At 32.2% G+C, this 17,187-nt stretch overlaps 1 protein-coding gene across 4 annotated transcripts in view; it reads left to right on the plus strand.

Annotated features, from left to right (window-relative positions):
* LOC147822295 (mirror-image polydactyly gene 1 protein-like) overlaps positions 1 to 17,187 on the plus strand; it is a 38,188-nt gene that overhangs the window by 9,651 nt on the left and 11,350 nt on the right. For all 4 annotated transcript variants that reach the window (XR_015445830.1, XM_087197295.1, XM_087197293.1 and 1 more), the window contains one exon: positions 12,610 to 12,739. Coding sequence is in view for 3 of the 4 variants with exons in the window: in XM_087197295.1 (XP_087053421.1) it covers positions 12,610 to 12,739 (130 nt within the window). In the remaining variant the exon portion in view is untranslated. The remainder of the gene's footprint in view (positions 1 to 12,609; positions 12,740 to 17,187) is intronic.

Below are 17,187 nucleotides of genomic sequence, written 5' to 3' on the forward strand. Positions count from 1 at the left end.
CCTCTGCTTTATATGTTAGTTATTTTTCTTTCTTGCATGTCATCCATTAAAGATTAGCTGTGGAAGGTTGGAGCATGGAGAGATTATGAATGACAGAACAACTCCTGTAGAATAATAATCAGTTTTTGGTATTTAATGCTGTTTGACTTTTGCAGACACATTTCTTATTAACCTTTGGTACAAAGAGAAATCCAGGTTCCTGATATCTCATGGAGAAGATGAATTTGAGATCCTCTTCCAATTAAACTGAAATAAAGCCAATATTGGGTTTTAGCCAAAAGAACTCCTTAGTTGCTAAGTCTTGTGTTTATAAATAGTCTGTCTGTCTGTCTATTTATCTATCTATCTACCTATTATACTATGTTTTAGCATGTAATTCAAAGGTAAAATAATTTGCTTAGCTTACTCAAACTGACAGTGCAAGCATATAAACTGCCTTTTTCTCTTTAAACATAGATTTCTTTCTATGCACCCAAATATAGACTGGTACTATGTAAATAACAAAAAATATTATCAATCCTTCCTTATTAGAGGGAATGTTAATTTATTTTTGATAGAGAAGAGAGGATTGTCCAGAGGATCCCTGAAATTAACAATTTAAATTTGTCTTTTGAGGTTAAAATGTAAATTATGTTAAAATTATAGATGTGTAACCTATCATTATAGCAGATATATCAAGACAGCCCAACTAATTAAAATGGAAGAATAAAAACTGTGATGTAATAGCAAATGTTTACATTATTTCTTTGTTCAAAAATTGTTACTTTATATCATAGCTCAGATTATGTCAACTATCTAATGATTTAAAAGAACAAAAGTTAATTAATCCTATATATAAAAAGCATAGAAAATAGGGTCCTTACTTTTATGAAATAAAACTCATTACAATCTCATTTTTCTGTGTATATAACAGTGACCATGAATAAAATGTGATTGCCTTTCCTCTAATATTTGAATGCCTTAATAGCATTAAATTATAATGGAGTATTAAATATATATGCACATTTATTTTTTAATTTGTAAGAAAAAAAGGTTTCTAGAGTATGACTAGTAATTTCAGATAAAAAGAGACCAAGCTCTATGTAGTGGATAAAATAGTGATAGGATGTTGATTCTGACTTTGGCTACAGAATTCCGTGAATCAGGATGAGTTTTGACAAGTGTCAAGCCAGATAATATGAGAACAGAGTATGGCTAATTTTGTATCCTCTCTTCCAATAAAGATTTATTCTTTTTTCTGGAAAAACACAAATTGAGTGGATAGAGAATCTGTTGTGCAACAGTAACCTACAATTGGAAATATTTTATATGATTAGGCATACTGGAATTTAGCATTATAGCAAGTATTTGAGAATATATGTAATTAGTATATTTTACACATAAAATAATAAAACTTTAGGATGCAATAAGACATTTTCACATGTTTGATTAATGATTCCAAAGAGGAAATCATATTGGAAAAGGGTTAGGTAGCATTTACATTTCACATAATTTTCATACTGGTATCTATTAAAATGTAGTACAGCTTGTATAGTAAATAAGTAAAATATATGTTAAAATTATATTTTAAAAGCATAAGATTATTGATACTGATTTTAATACTTCAGGAATAGTAACAATATGTTAAATCTAATATCAATATTTTAAATATTTGTTAATAATGAACATACTTTAGAATGTGATTTTATATTATCTTTGAGTTATCTGTAGTAAGCAAATATAAATATGTGTAATTGAGGATATTATTTTATAAGTTCATGTTTTATAGTTTTGCTACTTAAACTTACAAAAGTTCATATAATTTCCTAATTAATCTTTAAGAGTTTCTATACTTCTGCATGTGAATTTATAAGAACTTTACAAAGAAAAGTTTGACAGTAGATATTAATGTAGATATTAATGTAGACTTTTAATGTAGTCTTATGTAGTTTTAAAATTTTTCCAATTAGATATGTGTGTACATGGAGTTTTGTTCACAGAAATGTTCATTACAGTGTTGTTTATACAGTGAATAGTTGAGGACAGTATAAAATGTAATATTAAGAATATCTTAGTGGTATAAAATATGGCCTATCCAAATGATAAAATTTCATGCACTTTTTCATATTTTTAAAAGAATATTATAGGATTTATGAACACATCCTATTTATTTTTATTATACACAAACTTAAAACTATGAAATACTTGTGGCTTCCAAATTTTTATGAGACTACATTGCTTTTTAATTTAAAAAAATTACAAAATAATTGTATAAAATGTTGAAAAATCAAATCCAGTTTTAGAAGAACAATCTGTTCTATAAAAGAAGTTCTGGAATAATAAGTGAGCATTGTCATGACAAAACAAATGTCAGACAACTTCAAGTAAAAGTTAATTTTCTGCTGGTGTGGGGCATTAGCCTCTATTTTAAAATTCCCAGTATCCAATTTATGCAAAGAAAGACATAATTTTAAAGATATTAAAAGACATAGTGTAATGTTTGTGGCTTTTGAATATGTATTTATATATAATTTATATATAATATATAATTTCATTATCACATTTGCTAGGAACACATTTAACATCATCATAAATCCCTCCAAAATGCTTATATCTCATGTGAAGCTGTAGTAGTAGATACTCAAAGAAACAGAAATTCTTTAATATTTAGTAAAGGTTATTCTTTTACTAAACTATTGTCTGTATTATGTATGTTGCTTAGAAATTTGGAAAATAAATTATACTGTGATTATTTAATATGCTAAAATCCAACTTTTCCCTCTCCTTAATTTTATATTTGCATAACTACCATGAGGATGTTGTTAAATGGATTCTTTTCCCTGAGAAATGTCTATCCTTCAAATTATGTTATTTAGAGACTCATGGTTCACTGTTTAAACTAGAATGTTTTCCAATATACTGTCTCACTTGGACTGTATTTTAAAAGTAGTTTGCAAAGTGTAGAATATGGGTTTGTCAATAGACTTGGGTTCTAAGAAAATATGTACTCTGCTTTGACTCAATAAACTCATACTTAGTATGGTTCAGCTTCTTCATATTTACTCTTGTCCATATTAGAAAACAATTAGCTTACTAAACAAATTTGAGTATTTGGTGGTAGGGGGGTAGGGGTGATCTTCTCTGAATCTTTCTCATTTGACTAAGAATTACAGGATATTTGATAACCATGTTTAAAAATGGAGATATCCAAATATTATTGTAAACACCCAATGATTTGTTTTACCTACAATATAAGTATTTTACTTGGTTGGCTTACATAGTAGCTAATAATATTTGTTAATGTAATTTAACTGCTGTGAACCTTTACTGAACAAATATTGAAATTTATTCAAGTCAAAGAAAGAGAATCTCTAATGACTTTTGTTAAAGCTTCTATTTAATAGTTAAGGAGAAAAGTTTGTATGACATACGAGATGCAATTAACAGTAGATTTTACATTTAATAAAAAGAAAGAAGCATGCGTATTTGCTTTATTCATTCCATCATAATTTGCATTAGAGCTGTGGGTGTTTAATGAGCAAATTCCAACTAAAATGCTATATTGATTTTCTAGTGAACTTTGTAATAGTCATCTACCTTGGAAAAGCTCAGTGTTTACAATTAAATTTTCTTTACAAAAAATGTTTGAGAGTTGCATATCGATGGTTTAAAAATACTGAATTCTAGAAAGAACAAGTTTTTTCATAATCAAATTTCACATGTAGTAGATGTTAAAAATTATTCAATAATACATTAATTTTAAATTTTTTATTTATAGATCATATAACCAGATTTTAAATGTGTCATTTGTATGTTTTCTAATTTAACATTAAAATAATTAAATGATAATTTCCTTGAAATTCATATATACCTCTGGATTTTAAACAGCATTATAATGAAAAACAATTTTTGGCCGGGGATTTAGCTCAGTGGCTCCGCTGCCTGCCTCGCAAGCTCAAGGACCCGAGTTCAATCCCCAGTACCAAGAAAAACAATTTTTTTTGTTTACACAGGACTGAATAAGTCCTTCATATAAAGCATTTCTTTTTTTTACTTTTAGGGACAGGAATAACTAGATTTATTACTAAAGCCCTATATATTTCTAGCCCTATTCCTTTTGTTAAATGCTACTGTATATAAAGATAAATAGAACTTGATCTGTCACTTTTAAACATCTTAGTCATGCTTTCTAGAAACAGTAGAAAGCCTGTTGGCATTTAAAATGTAATAATTAGCATTTTTACTATAATATGCTAGAATATTTCAGGTGATATATACATATTAATTTGTAATTATCTCGTTATTTTGCATGCTATTTGGCTTATAACTTAAAAGATTTTTATAATGTAAACATTTAAAAACATTTTAAATCATATTTTGTATTAATTCTTATGTAATTGTGATATGCCTATACAATATATAATGAGTTCTGAATAATTATTCTTTCAGTCTGTTTACAATTGTTGCCTGTCAATAAAGAAGATTAAAATAATAGGAATTTAGAACTGAATTTTTAATACAAATGTTCCTAATGAATCAAAATCACATTATTCATATGTCTGCGAATTAAGTCACAGTAATGCATCTAAAAATTTTTAATTTGTAGGTTGAGAATGTTAACAGTAATGTTAGAATGGAACTGACATTTATTTAGGATCCACTTTATTTATTTGGTCAAAAGCTTTTGTACATTGTCTAATTTAATTTTCCCTAAAACTACCCACAGTTGTATTACACCTATTTTATATACCTGAACTGTGGCTAAAATAATTTAATAAACTTACAGAAATAAGGTTGCTGAACTACAGTACCTTGAGATATCAGCCAAAACCCATAATCTTCTATATACTGTGCTGCTTTCTATACTATACAAAATGTATGTCCTTCCTCAAAAAAGACTGTAGAATTAGAAGGAAAAATTCATTTTTGTGTACTACATTCTGGACAGAAATTTCTTTCAAAATAGCAATGATTAATTGATATATGGTCAAAGAATAGTATAACCATAGACAGCCACATAGCAAAATGATGATATCTTGGGGTTGTGACAAAAACTATGAAAATCATGCTGAGAAGTATTGATTTTTCTAAAAGTTATGTTCATAACAATTTCCTAATTAAGCTTATCTTTATGATTAGAAGCATTTGATTTTATGCCTGTTTTTATCTAGTTATTCCAAACAAAATTTGTCATATAGTTTATCCACTTATCTGCTAATAAAAATTTGGTTATAGATTGTGCTGATTATAAATGAATATGCTATGAATATTTGTGTTCATTTTTGTATGGACATGTGCTTTTATATCTCTTGGTAAACCACCTTTATGTGAATAGCTGAATTTTATGGTGGGAATATGTTTAAATTTTTTAAAGAAATGGACACACTGATTTTATTATCTTACATTCTTACCAGCAGTGTATGAGATTTTAGTTCTTACACATTCTTGTCAATGCTTGATATGTACAGTGTTTAATTTTAGCCATTAAAATAAGTATGTTGTGGTTATCTCATTGTTTTAATTCGAATTTCTATAATCGAAAATGTTGAACACTTGTTCATGTGATTACTTTCCATCTGTATATCTGCTTTAAGTCTTCTGTCCATTTTTAATTGTGCTGTTTTTTTACCGAGTTTTGAGTTTTAAAACTTCTGTTCTGGATGCACATTTTTTATCAGATATATGCTGTCCGATCATTTTTCCAGCTTATGGCTTTATTTTCTTATCACTTTGTTTAGAATAGCAGAAATCTTTAGTTGAATTAGATTGGAGTCCAATCTATTCTTTTTTAAAAACGGGTCATTCTTTGTTATTATAGTTAAGAAATCTTTGGTTTAATTCTAATGCCACAGAGGTTTTTTCCTGTTTCCTTTCAAAAGATTTATAACTTTACGTTTTACATTTAGGTCTGCGATTCATTTTATGGAAAGCAAAATCAGTTTACCATTTAAAAAAATCAATCAACTGGAAGATGAGGCAGAGGGATCCCAAATTTAAGCCCAGACTAGGCAGCTTAGCAATTTATTTAGACCCTGTGTTAGAAAAGAAAAAAGAATTTTTTTAAAAGGGCTGGAGTGAGTGCAAAGGCCCTGGGTTCAATCCCTAGTGCCACTAAGGAAAAAAAAAAAATCAAAATTACCAATTTTACAAACCAAAAAGAGGAAAACCATATGATCTTAGATACAGAAGAGTATTTGAAAAAAAAAATCCAACAGTTTTAGTGAGCTTTGCTAATTGATATTTGCCAGTGACTTTATCAGATATAAATTGGTGAATTTGGGGTATTACATACATAATCTTGTATTTTCCTCTTAGTATCTTAAGTAATGTCACCTCATTCATGTATGTACTGATGTATATACATTTATGCATTCTGGCTTTGTCCTGATCAGTCCAACTAGAAATTTACTAAATTCACTGATTTCAAATGACTAATTTTTGATGTCCAAGGATCTTTATTAAAAAGTTTCAGTTATATTGGCTTCTTTATTATTTTCTTTATTATTTTCTCCTTTCTGCTTGATTGGGGTTTTTTAATTTTTTCCTAATTTTTTCAGATGTGAGCTTAGATGATGATTTGAGATCTATACGTGCATTTAATGGTAGAACTTTTTCTCTAGGAACTGCATTATCTTTCTCATATTTTGATGCATTTTCACTTTTATTGTCAGTTCAAAATATTTTCTAATTTTTCTTGGGACTTCTTTGATTCATGTTTTAGTTAGAAATATGTTATTTAATTCCAAGTGCTTGGAAATTTGTTGCTTTTATTTTTTTTTAGTTTTTATTTTATTAATACATGTTTACAGTACATACTGTTTACATTCCTTTCTTATTGTTATTTTTGATTTTTATTTTAATTCCAATATGGCCAGAAAACATCCTTCGTATGATTTCAATTCTTATAAATTTTTAGGCTTAATTAATGACTAAAGTTTTGGTGTATTTTGCTCTTTCGTGTGCACTTGAAAAGAATGTGTGTTTTACTGTTGTTGAGCAGTCTTTTATAAATATGTCATTTAGTTCTTGATTGATAACAGTGTTCGTTTCTTGTATCTTATTTCTTATTTTCTGTTTACTTCATCTATTAGAGTGCATATTGAAGTCTGCCAATATAATTAGTGACTTCTTTTACTCATTTGTCAGTTTTTCCTTCATGTATGTACATTCATATTTAGAATTTTTATATCTTTATATCATTAATATCACTCTATCCCTCCATCCATCTATCCATCACTATATCCATCTATTGATTTTCTTTGCTCTAACATGTACTTTGATAATAATTTAGCCATGTCAGCTTTATTTTTTATGTTTTCTCATCTTTTGATTTTTAATGTACTTGTATCATTATATTTGAAGTGACTTTTTTTCCAGTGTTGAATTCCCGACCTAAAAAGTGAATTTCTTGATATATATAATTGATCATCTTTTTAAAATCCAGTCTGATTATCTTTATCTTCAATTTTTGTGCTTATCTATGTGTGAGTTCAGGGGTATCATTTTATTTGTTTTTCTATTTTGTTCCCTATTTTTTAGTTCCTCAGGTTTTTTTTTTTCCCCTCTGTCATCTTTTGTATTATGTGAACCTGTTTTAGATTCCAGTTTCAATAATCAAATAGACTAATGTACATATATATATGACTGCTATATGGATTATAAAATATAATCATTCATATATATGTGACTGCTATATGGATTATAAAATATAATCATTCATGGCTTCCATATTTGTAAATATGTAACTTTTTACAACTTATTTAGAATTAATACTTTACCATTTCAATTGATATGTAGAAAACTTTATCATATTACGGGACCCCTTTCTTATATTACATTTGTGTACACTGAAAACACATCAGTATTAAATTTTTGCTCCAAACCATTTTATTGAAATTGGGACTAGTTTACTGTATTCACCAGATTATGATTTCTTTTGTTTTCCTTCATTTCTACAGTTCAGAGTTTCCTTCCATTGTTATTTCCCTTTTTTCTGAAGAACCTTTACGAGTTCTTTTTTGGATAGATCTGGTGTCTATGGGTTCTCCTACTTTTCCTTCAAGTAAGAATCAATCAATATGTCTCTCTCTCTCTCTCTTTTCATTCCTGGGGAATGTTTTTACAAGATGTAGAATTCTGGTGTAACAGTTCTTTATGTTCCTTAAAAATGTTTTTCCATTTCTCTCTGGCCTTCATGGATTCTATAGGGAATCAGTAGTTATTTGAATTATTGTTGTCATAAATAGTGCCCCCCCTTCTGCTTTCAAGATTTCTCCTTTGTCTTTAATTTTCAACAGTGGGATTATTTTGTGTCTGAGTGAATTTTTGGATTAATCTTACTTGGGATTAGGTGCTTTTATCTGTGGGTTTATGTCTTTTGCAACTTGGGAATTTCTTGAGCCCTTATTTCTTCAATTCTTTTTTCTTTTAACCACTACACTCCTCTATTTCAGAGAGTGTATGACCTTTGTTGTCATACAGTTCTGAGGCTCTGCTCGTTTTTTAGTCTTTTTTCCTTTAGTGATTCAGATCAAATAATTTCTATTCATTTGCTTCAAGTTCATTGGCTTTTTCTGTTTCCATTCTGCTATTTAGGTCATCCAATATGTTTTTTATTGTAATTTTTTTTAGTTCTAAAATTTGTTTGGTTTTTATAACATGTGTTTCTTTGTGTTTAATTTTAACTTTTGCTTCTAGAATGTTTACAAGTGATTTGCTCATTTATTGCAGTTTTATAATAGCTGCCTTAAATTCTTTTTCGGGTAATTTTGACTCCTTTGCCATTTAGCAACTCTTTTCTCATGCAAGTTGAGATTTGGAGAGGGGAGCATTTTCATTTTTATTTTTGTTGCTTGTTTTTTATTTCAGATAATTTTTATTTTATCTTGGACATTTTACATATTATCTTAAGAGATTCTGGTTCTTATTTACATTCTATTGATGTTTTAGCACACAGTTTACCCTTTTAGGTTCAGTCCTCTGACCTTCGGTGAGCAGTAATTCCAGTATCAGTCCTGATATCCCTTTTCTGTGCTCTCATAGTGGTCTGTCTAGAATTTGGGTGGAATTTTTTTCTTAAGCTTGCATCTCAAGGCCTTTGGAATGCTAATAAGAATCAGATTCATTCATGTACTGTTTAGGTTTACAGATAGCTTCTGGTCACAAGAGGTGGGTCACTGTGGCCTGACTTGGTGTTGCTTTCCTAAGATCCTTGCTCTGTACTATTTCTCCTTTGATTTCTGGACTTTTGTGGTTGTTCTTTTTGATCCTCTGGGTATGATCCTCTGTGTATGAACCTCTGACTTTTGTTATTAATTCATGGTATAAGGAACCAAGAGAAAAAAAAGGTTTACCATTTTCCCTGGGGTTCACCAAATGGAGAGAGAAGTAAGGTTCTTGTCCCTTACAGTTTTAGCTACTATGCTTTCTTCTTGCCAATAGCTTCTCTGTTGCTAATGCTTTCCTTGTGAGGTTGCCTTTGGGGCTAAACATTTGGAAATACAGTTAAAGAAGCAACAGATTTCCCCCAGTGTTTCTAAGCTCTTTGGAGTTTTCTCCAGCCAGATAGAAAATTAATCTTGTATCTTTGTATGTACCACAGTGTTCTCTGCCGTGGTTGGAGCTTGTTGTGGTTTATAGCTAGATGTTCCCCAAAGCTTCATGCACTCAGAGATGGCACTTGTGGAAGGTGATTGGACTTTGGCAGCACTACAGCTGGCTTCACGTTAGGAAGTAGGATCTGGTCACAGGAGGTGAGTCACTATGGCCTGACCTGGCAAGGTTTATCTGCCTCCTTGGCTCCACCCTTACTTTCTTTCTATTTCCTGGAAATGGTAAAGTGCACTGCTATTCCTCTGCTATGCCCCTCTGCCATGCCATTCCACCCTGGATCTGGCTGGCCATGTACTGTAACCCAGCAACAAGAAAATGACTAAGACAGATGGGGCCACATTGGCTTCAGGCTGGGGACCCCAGAGTAAAGTAAAGTGGCAGTCTCATGGCCATTTCAGTAGTGGTTTGAATTTTAATATTTTTAGGTTGAATGGCTGTGCCATGTATTCTGTCTAGATTTTACAATTGCCTTCAGAGAGAAAGTTTAGCGTGTTTACTGTATCTTACACAAAACTAGAACTGGGCTCTAAATAATGTTTTCCTTGAATGCTAGGACTTTTTTTTTTTTTTTTTTTTTTGCTTCAAAATCAGTGTGTCAGTAGTGAGGAATAATTGTTTTAATCTCCAAATTTTATAGACTATACTATTGAAAAATTGAGGAATGGCTTAGTAAATTCAGCTGTATTTTTTGTCCTCTTGTGTTTTAGTAAATGCTTAACTCTTAGGTTCTATTGTCTTACTCTTTTCTTATTAATGGAACCCATTTCTCTTTTTCATTTTTGTTGTCATTGCATTGGTTTAGAATTTTATTACTTCTCATCTGGACTGATGATGTAATGCATTAAGAAGCATATACAATCCAACCTGCAACTCCCCCCCACCAATCTTTCACATACAATCAGTATTCTAACATTTTGATGTGTCTCTTTAAAACACAAATCTGATTGAATTGTTCCTGTTCTGAAAGTCTTTGAATATGATATCCAAATTTGAGGTTAGTGTCTGTATTTATTTCTAGATAATTAAATGTTCCAGGGAATAGCTCATTATGAGAGTTATTGAAGTAAATTCTTAGATGACTGATATAGCCTCTTTGTTTCCACTCTTGCCCAACTGTTTCTCACCTAGGAGTCAGAATATTCCATTTCAAACATATAACCCTCTCATTTCCTCATTCAGAACTTCATAATACCTGTCATTATGCTTAAAGGATGTCTAAAATCTTTACTATGGCTTATAAGGCCCAGGATTAGCTCCCAGAACTCTCTCCCTCTAACACTTTACTCCAGCCACATGGGCATGGCTATTTTTTCTCAAAAACATCCAAGATCTGTCAATATTAATTCTCTGGCTTAGTATACTTTCATTATCTGTCTACTGAGAAAGAAAGAACCTTCATATGTGCCTACACGTGTATGTGTATGTGAGCATACATACACATATCACCTCTTCCTTTATTTTAATTTTCTGAAATGTCACATTTAAAAAGGAATACTCTTCCAAAAGAGCCTGCTCTATTTCTTACCTGCAAAATCATTCTCTCATACAGCCTTCTTTTTCAAAGCCTTCATTACTGAGCCCACCCATCGACCTACTTACCTACCTTTTGCATTTTCTGCCTGTCTTTCTCTCTACCATCTGTCTCCCTGTAATGAACAACGTATGTTTCAGGATGTTAAGGACTTAATAGAGTATTACATACATAACCCTTAAGACTAGATGGATGACTGACACAGAAGTTTGCTAAATGGTAAAGAGTAAATGGAAAAAACTAAATATACTCTTCTTTCTTTAGACTCAGTTTCTTGGAATTAGTTTTGCTCTGCCACTGCACATTACATTTTTATAGATATACACACAGTCATGAAAACTGTACAGTACATGTATCAGGATTTGTCTCTTCTACAACTTATAGTTTAAGTAATAACTATCTTGATTATTAACTTGTAACAAACCTTGAACATAAACTTAATGTTATATAAGCTAAAAGAACCTTTTTTTCTAAGTATATTTTGAGGTTTGGCATTACAAGTAATACTTGTTTCAGTGATCTGGTATTTAAGCTCTTTATCTAACATTGCAGTGATGTTTTAAAATTATGTAAGGGCTCAAGTATATTAACAGTTGAAATTATGCTTGAGAGATGACTATTTCTTGTGACTTCAAATTTCCCCATGTAGTGTACAAATCTGAGTGAAGCCATTTGTATCATGAGTATGTCGCCTGCCCTCGACAGATGTGCAGCACTGTACTGGTGCAGCTCTGCTCCTTTGATTCTTTCTGATCTGTTTCCTCTCCTCCCCTTAAGAGATCCCACTGAGGTCATGCCCATCCTACATTTGGTGTTTATCATTGTCATTCTTGTTTTATGATATTCATGAGTTGTATCTTTGAATAAATAGTAGACAGAATTGTTTTATTTTGCAACTTGCTATTTTTTGCCAGCATTTCATTTTTGAGGTTTGTTCATCTGTTCATAGTTAGTTCATTTTAAGTGCTAGGCAGCATTCCATTCTGAATGTATAGCAATTTATTTATTCTTGCTCATGTTGATAGACATTTGGGTTGTTTGTAAATTTGTGTTAGTATAAGCAATGTTACAGTAGATATTTTTATATATTTTCCATTTGCACATGTGCAAGAATTTCTGTAGGCTACAAAACAAATAATGGATTTGCTAGGTTACTGAATAAGGACATATTTAACTTTAATAAACCTTGCCAGATTGCTCATGTGGTTGTAGAAATGTATATGCATTATCTGCTATATATATGAGTTTCCTTTATTTCAAAAACTCACTTTTGTTCTTAGACTTTTTACTTTTGTAATTTTGAAGTGGGTGGGATATCTCAATTTAGCGGTAGCTATTAAAACTAATAATGTTTTATGAAGTAATTAAGTGATACTAATTCAATTGAATAAATGTCCCTTAAAATAACTGTTATTTTTTATTTTTGACTAATGTATGCATTTCTCCTTTATTTTCTTTGATTGATTATGGGTTATCTATTTTGCTAGCTCTAGTTGAAGAAGTGTATTTTGCAAAGAGGGAACGTGATGAAGCTATTATGTCTAGACTGCAGTTAGCCATTGAAGAGAGGGATGAAGCAATTGCACGAGCCAAGCATATGGAAATGTCTCTAAAAATGTATGTACACAATTAATGCAAAAATGTGATATTGGGGTAACTTATAAGATATATGTATTTTATGATTACATATTCAAAAATGTACTGATTCTTATTTGTTATATTAGGAAATTGCATATCCCCACAACTTTTGTCTAAAAACCTTTGGGATGCTAGTAATTTACCTGTTAGGCATAACAGTCAATTTAAAAAGGAAAGAAAAGGAAAGGAGAAGTGAGCAGAGGGGAAGAGAGGGACCGAAAGGGGAAGGGAGGGGAGGAGCATCCCTCTTAATATAGTTACTTTACTTCTTCATAGCTCTATTGTCCCTGTCCTTACCCTACCTTCTTGTGTGACTTTTCTCTTATCATGTCCTCTCATTATCAGTTGGTTGATTTAGTTCAGCCATTTGGGTCCTTTCACTGCTTTCTGCTTAATATCTCCATTCCTGTTTACAGAACACTATTACACTATTATGCTGCTTTCTGCTTAATATCCCTGTTCCTGTTTACAGAACACTAGAACTTATTTCAATATTTAGTACCTGTTATCCAAATTCTTTCTATCCCCACTAACCTTCCTAATCTTTGGTTATCACCCTTGTATTCTCTTCTTTGATATCAACTCTTTTAGCTTTCTTATATGAATAAGAATACAAAGCATTTATCTTTTAGTGCCTGGCTTATTTCACTTTACATAATGTCTTCCAGTGCCATCTATTTTGCTACAGATGACAGGATTTCCCCCTCCGCTCTGTTCTCCTGCTTTCCCTTCTCCTCTTCTCCCTTCTCCTTCCTTGGTTTTCTTTCTTTTGACTGTTCTATAGTTTGGATCTTGACTGTCTGCCAAAGGCACGTGTGTTGAAGGTTTGGTTACCAGCCAGCCCATGCCATATTAGGAGTAGTGGAAGCTGAAAGAGATGGCACCTAGTAGGTGGAAGTTAGCTCAGCAGGTCATGCCCTTAAAGGGGATATTGGGGCCCCAACCCCTTCCTCCCCTCCCCAGCCTCTTCCCAGTCACCTTAACATAAGCACCTTCCTCTACCACATGCTCCCTGCAAGTGCTGTGTGTTACTTTAATTTCAGAGTAATAGCTAAAATAAAACTGAAGAAAATCTTGAATCATGAAATATTTTCTCTCAATAAGAAATATTAATTCCTGAAAGACCCTTCTAATTTTAGGAAAAGAAACTGAGAAATATTACGGTATTAAAAGTTATCAAACTTTCCTCATGGAGTATTTCAATTAAGTAGTATCATTTGACTAACAGATAAGAAATAAAGACTTTAAAACATTTTTTTAAATTAGCATTACTTCAAACACATTTGTAAAATTAGTTCCTGTAACCAAAGTGCCCTCTGTTGTTTAATCATACTTTTATATTAAAAAGAATTGAATTACTGGAACTTTGATCATAGATGGTGGTTTTTTTTCCCAGATTCTTTATTATGTGGAATCCCTCAGTCACTGAATTTTATTTTCAAATAGCTTTTTTCCTTTTCACTTCATTCTTTTGTTTTAGCATCTTCGCTGTGTATTTTGTTTTATTGAATTCATGTTCTTTATGTACTCTTCTAAAATGCAAACCACTAATGGAGAGTTTTCTGCATTTCATTTTAAATCTGTCTGTGTGGCTCTAACAGAATAACTGAAACTAGGGTGTTTGTGTGTGTGTGTGTGTGTGTGTGTGTGTGTGTGTGTGTTTGCCATGTTAGGAATTAAACCCAGTGCCTTTCACGTGCTAGGCAAGCACTGTGCCACCAAACTACACTCCTAGCCCTTTTCCTTTTATTTAGTTTGAGATAGGGTTTTCTCTTCTTTTCTTTTTGTATTTTTTTCCTTAAATTCTTTTTTCAGTACATTTTAGGTATACAGTACATTTACATTTATCATTGGGTCCTTGTATCTGTACATGATGTATCTTGGTTCTTATTTTTTCCCCATTACCTGTCTTCACCCCCTCCACCCTTCCCTATTTACAAAGATTGTTTCTGTTTTTTCCTTTTCTCATAATTTTTCCTTTCCCTTCTTTCCTTTCCCCTTCCCCTCCCACTTCCCCTACCCCTTTGGACCTTTTCTTCCTATTTCAAATTATCAATTATTCATTTTAATCATTTTAATTCTTATTTACACTTCCAGTTTCTCATTTGACCCAGCTATCCCCCTGCTGGGTATCTTCCCAAAAGAATTAAAAGAATCACACCACAGCGACATATGTGCACCCATGTTTATAGTGGCACAGTTTGTAATAGCTAAAGCTTGGAAACAGCCCAAGTGCCCGTCAACTGGAAACTGGATAAAGAAGATGTGGGTTTGTTTTTTTTTATAAAATGGAGTACTACTCAGCCATAAAAACTAGAGACATTTATAGCTAAATAGGTGCATATTGAGGCCATATGCTTAAGTGAAATAAATAGGACACACAGGTGTAAATACCAAATAATTTTTCTGGTGTGAGATAGGGTTTTCTTAAGTTGCTTGGTTGGCCTCAAACTTGGAATCCTCCAACCTCAGCCTCCCTAGTAACTAGAATTACAGGCCTACAACACCATGCCTGGTTGTGACTGGGTGATTTGTAATGACCAGAAATTTATTGGTTATTTGGTTCTGGAGGCTGGGAGCTCCAAGAACAAAAGGCCAACATTTGCCAAGGACCTTACTGATATGTACATGATTAAATGGAGGAAAGCAGAAGGACAAAAAGAATCAGTGAAAAGGTAGAGCCCTCATGGCCTTATCACTTTCTAGAAAGTCATGTCTCAATAATGTGACTGACAAATTTCAATATGAATTTTGAAGGGAGAAAACATTCAAATTATAGCACCTTGATTTTTCTTTTCTTTTTTATTATGATCTTGCCTTTTTTGCATGATGATTATACTGTGTCTGGAATATTTTTAGTTCTGTCAGTGTGATTTACCAAGACTAACTTGGTCAAGGTCAATGTTCTATATTTCTCCACTGTAAAATTATTTCTATTTCATTTTTCACACTCTACTTCTTGTAAGCAAATTGATAAGTGCAGTCCATACTCAAGAATGTGGGTAGGAGTTTTTTGATCTCTACCTCTACTATAATTTGGATCTTGAATGTTCTCACAAAGGCCCATGTGAAAGGCTTAAGCCCCAGAGTGGTGTCACCGTGGGAAGTGATAGAACCTTCAAGAGGTAGAAGCTAATGGCAAATCTTGATGTCATTTTGGGACATGCCCTTGAAGACGATAGTGGGACTCTGACCCCTTCATCTTGCTGTCATTTGTTTCCTGGCCACAAGGTACAATTTGGTTTGCAAACAGAAGTGTGGCAAAATTTTGTTTTTGTTTGCACACTCTGCATTGAATGACAAACATGATCGCAGCCATCTTTCCCACACAAACACAAATATGACCATCTTTTCCAAAATCATAGAACAGATTAAATTTGTGAACTGAGATACTACTCTAAATGATTTTGTTCTACCAGGTACTTCTACCATGATGTACAGTCTTACCATAGGCCCGGTCCAAAATTATTGGGCCAAGTGATGACGGACTGAAGCAGTATGAACCAAAATAAACCTTTTCTCTATATAAATTGATTATCTTAGGTATTTGTTATAGTAATGTAAAGCTGACTAATGTAACCTACAGGAGAAAATATGTTGTATGTAAATTATTTGTAATTCTTTGTAATAGGAGATCTGTCTCTTCTATTTAATTATATTTTTATTTCAATATGGTCTCAATGACACTCATGTAATATTTCTGATTATAATCTAATACTGTATTATTTATTTTGTTGTTTGAATTGTTCCATCTTTGCCTGTTGAAATCTTCAGGTTAGCTCCGCTATGACTTTGGCATATCTCCATCTTTTTAATTTTTGAATATTTCTTTTTTTCTAGCTCTTTTGGCTTATATTTAGAATGTCATCCAAAACTCTCATATGCAGGTATTTTGGAAGATGATTGGATCATGGGGGTCCCATAGTTATGAATTTGGTGGCTGAGTGTGCCAGGAGGTATGGCCTTTGTTGAGGGCAGGTCACAGCGGGTATAATCCAAAGGGTGTATCTCCCTGTTTGGCTTCTTCCTTCTCTCCTGCTTCCTGGCTACCATGGCAGGAGCAGCTTTCCTCTTGCCACACCCTTCCAACATTCCATTCTCCCTTGTAGCCTACTCCCCATTGACTAAAAACATTTTTTTTTATGTGTTGCTGGGATTGAACCCGAGCTTCATGAATGGTAGGCTAATATGCTACCATGAAGCTATATCCCCAGCTCATCTCTCCTCCTTTAAGTTGTGGGTGTCAAATATTACGACCCAGTATCAATGAAAGTGACTGGGACAGATTTTATTATCAGAGAAGTGGGAACCCAATGTTCAGCTGTGGCTTGGGTACTGGTAATAGCTTTCAGCCAGGTCTACATTGAGAACAAAGAACAGAAGATGGGGGGAAAGATATAGAAAGTTTCCAGTTTTGACTTTTAGAA

Source organism: Heterocephalus glaber, unplaced genomic scaffold (assembly GCF_053883595.1).
Source record: "Heterocephalus glaber isolate CG9 unplaced genomic scaffold, H.glaber_assembly_v1.0 deba00001665, whole genome shotgun sequence".
Classification (NCBI taxonomy): domain Eukaryota; kingdom Metazoa; phylum Chordata; class Mammalia; order Rodentia; family Bathyergidae; genus Heterocephalus; species Heterocephalus glaber.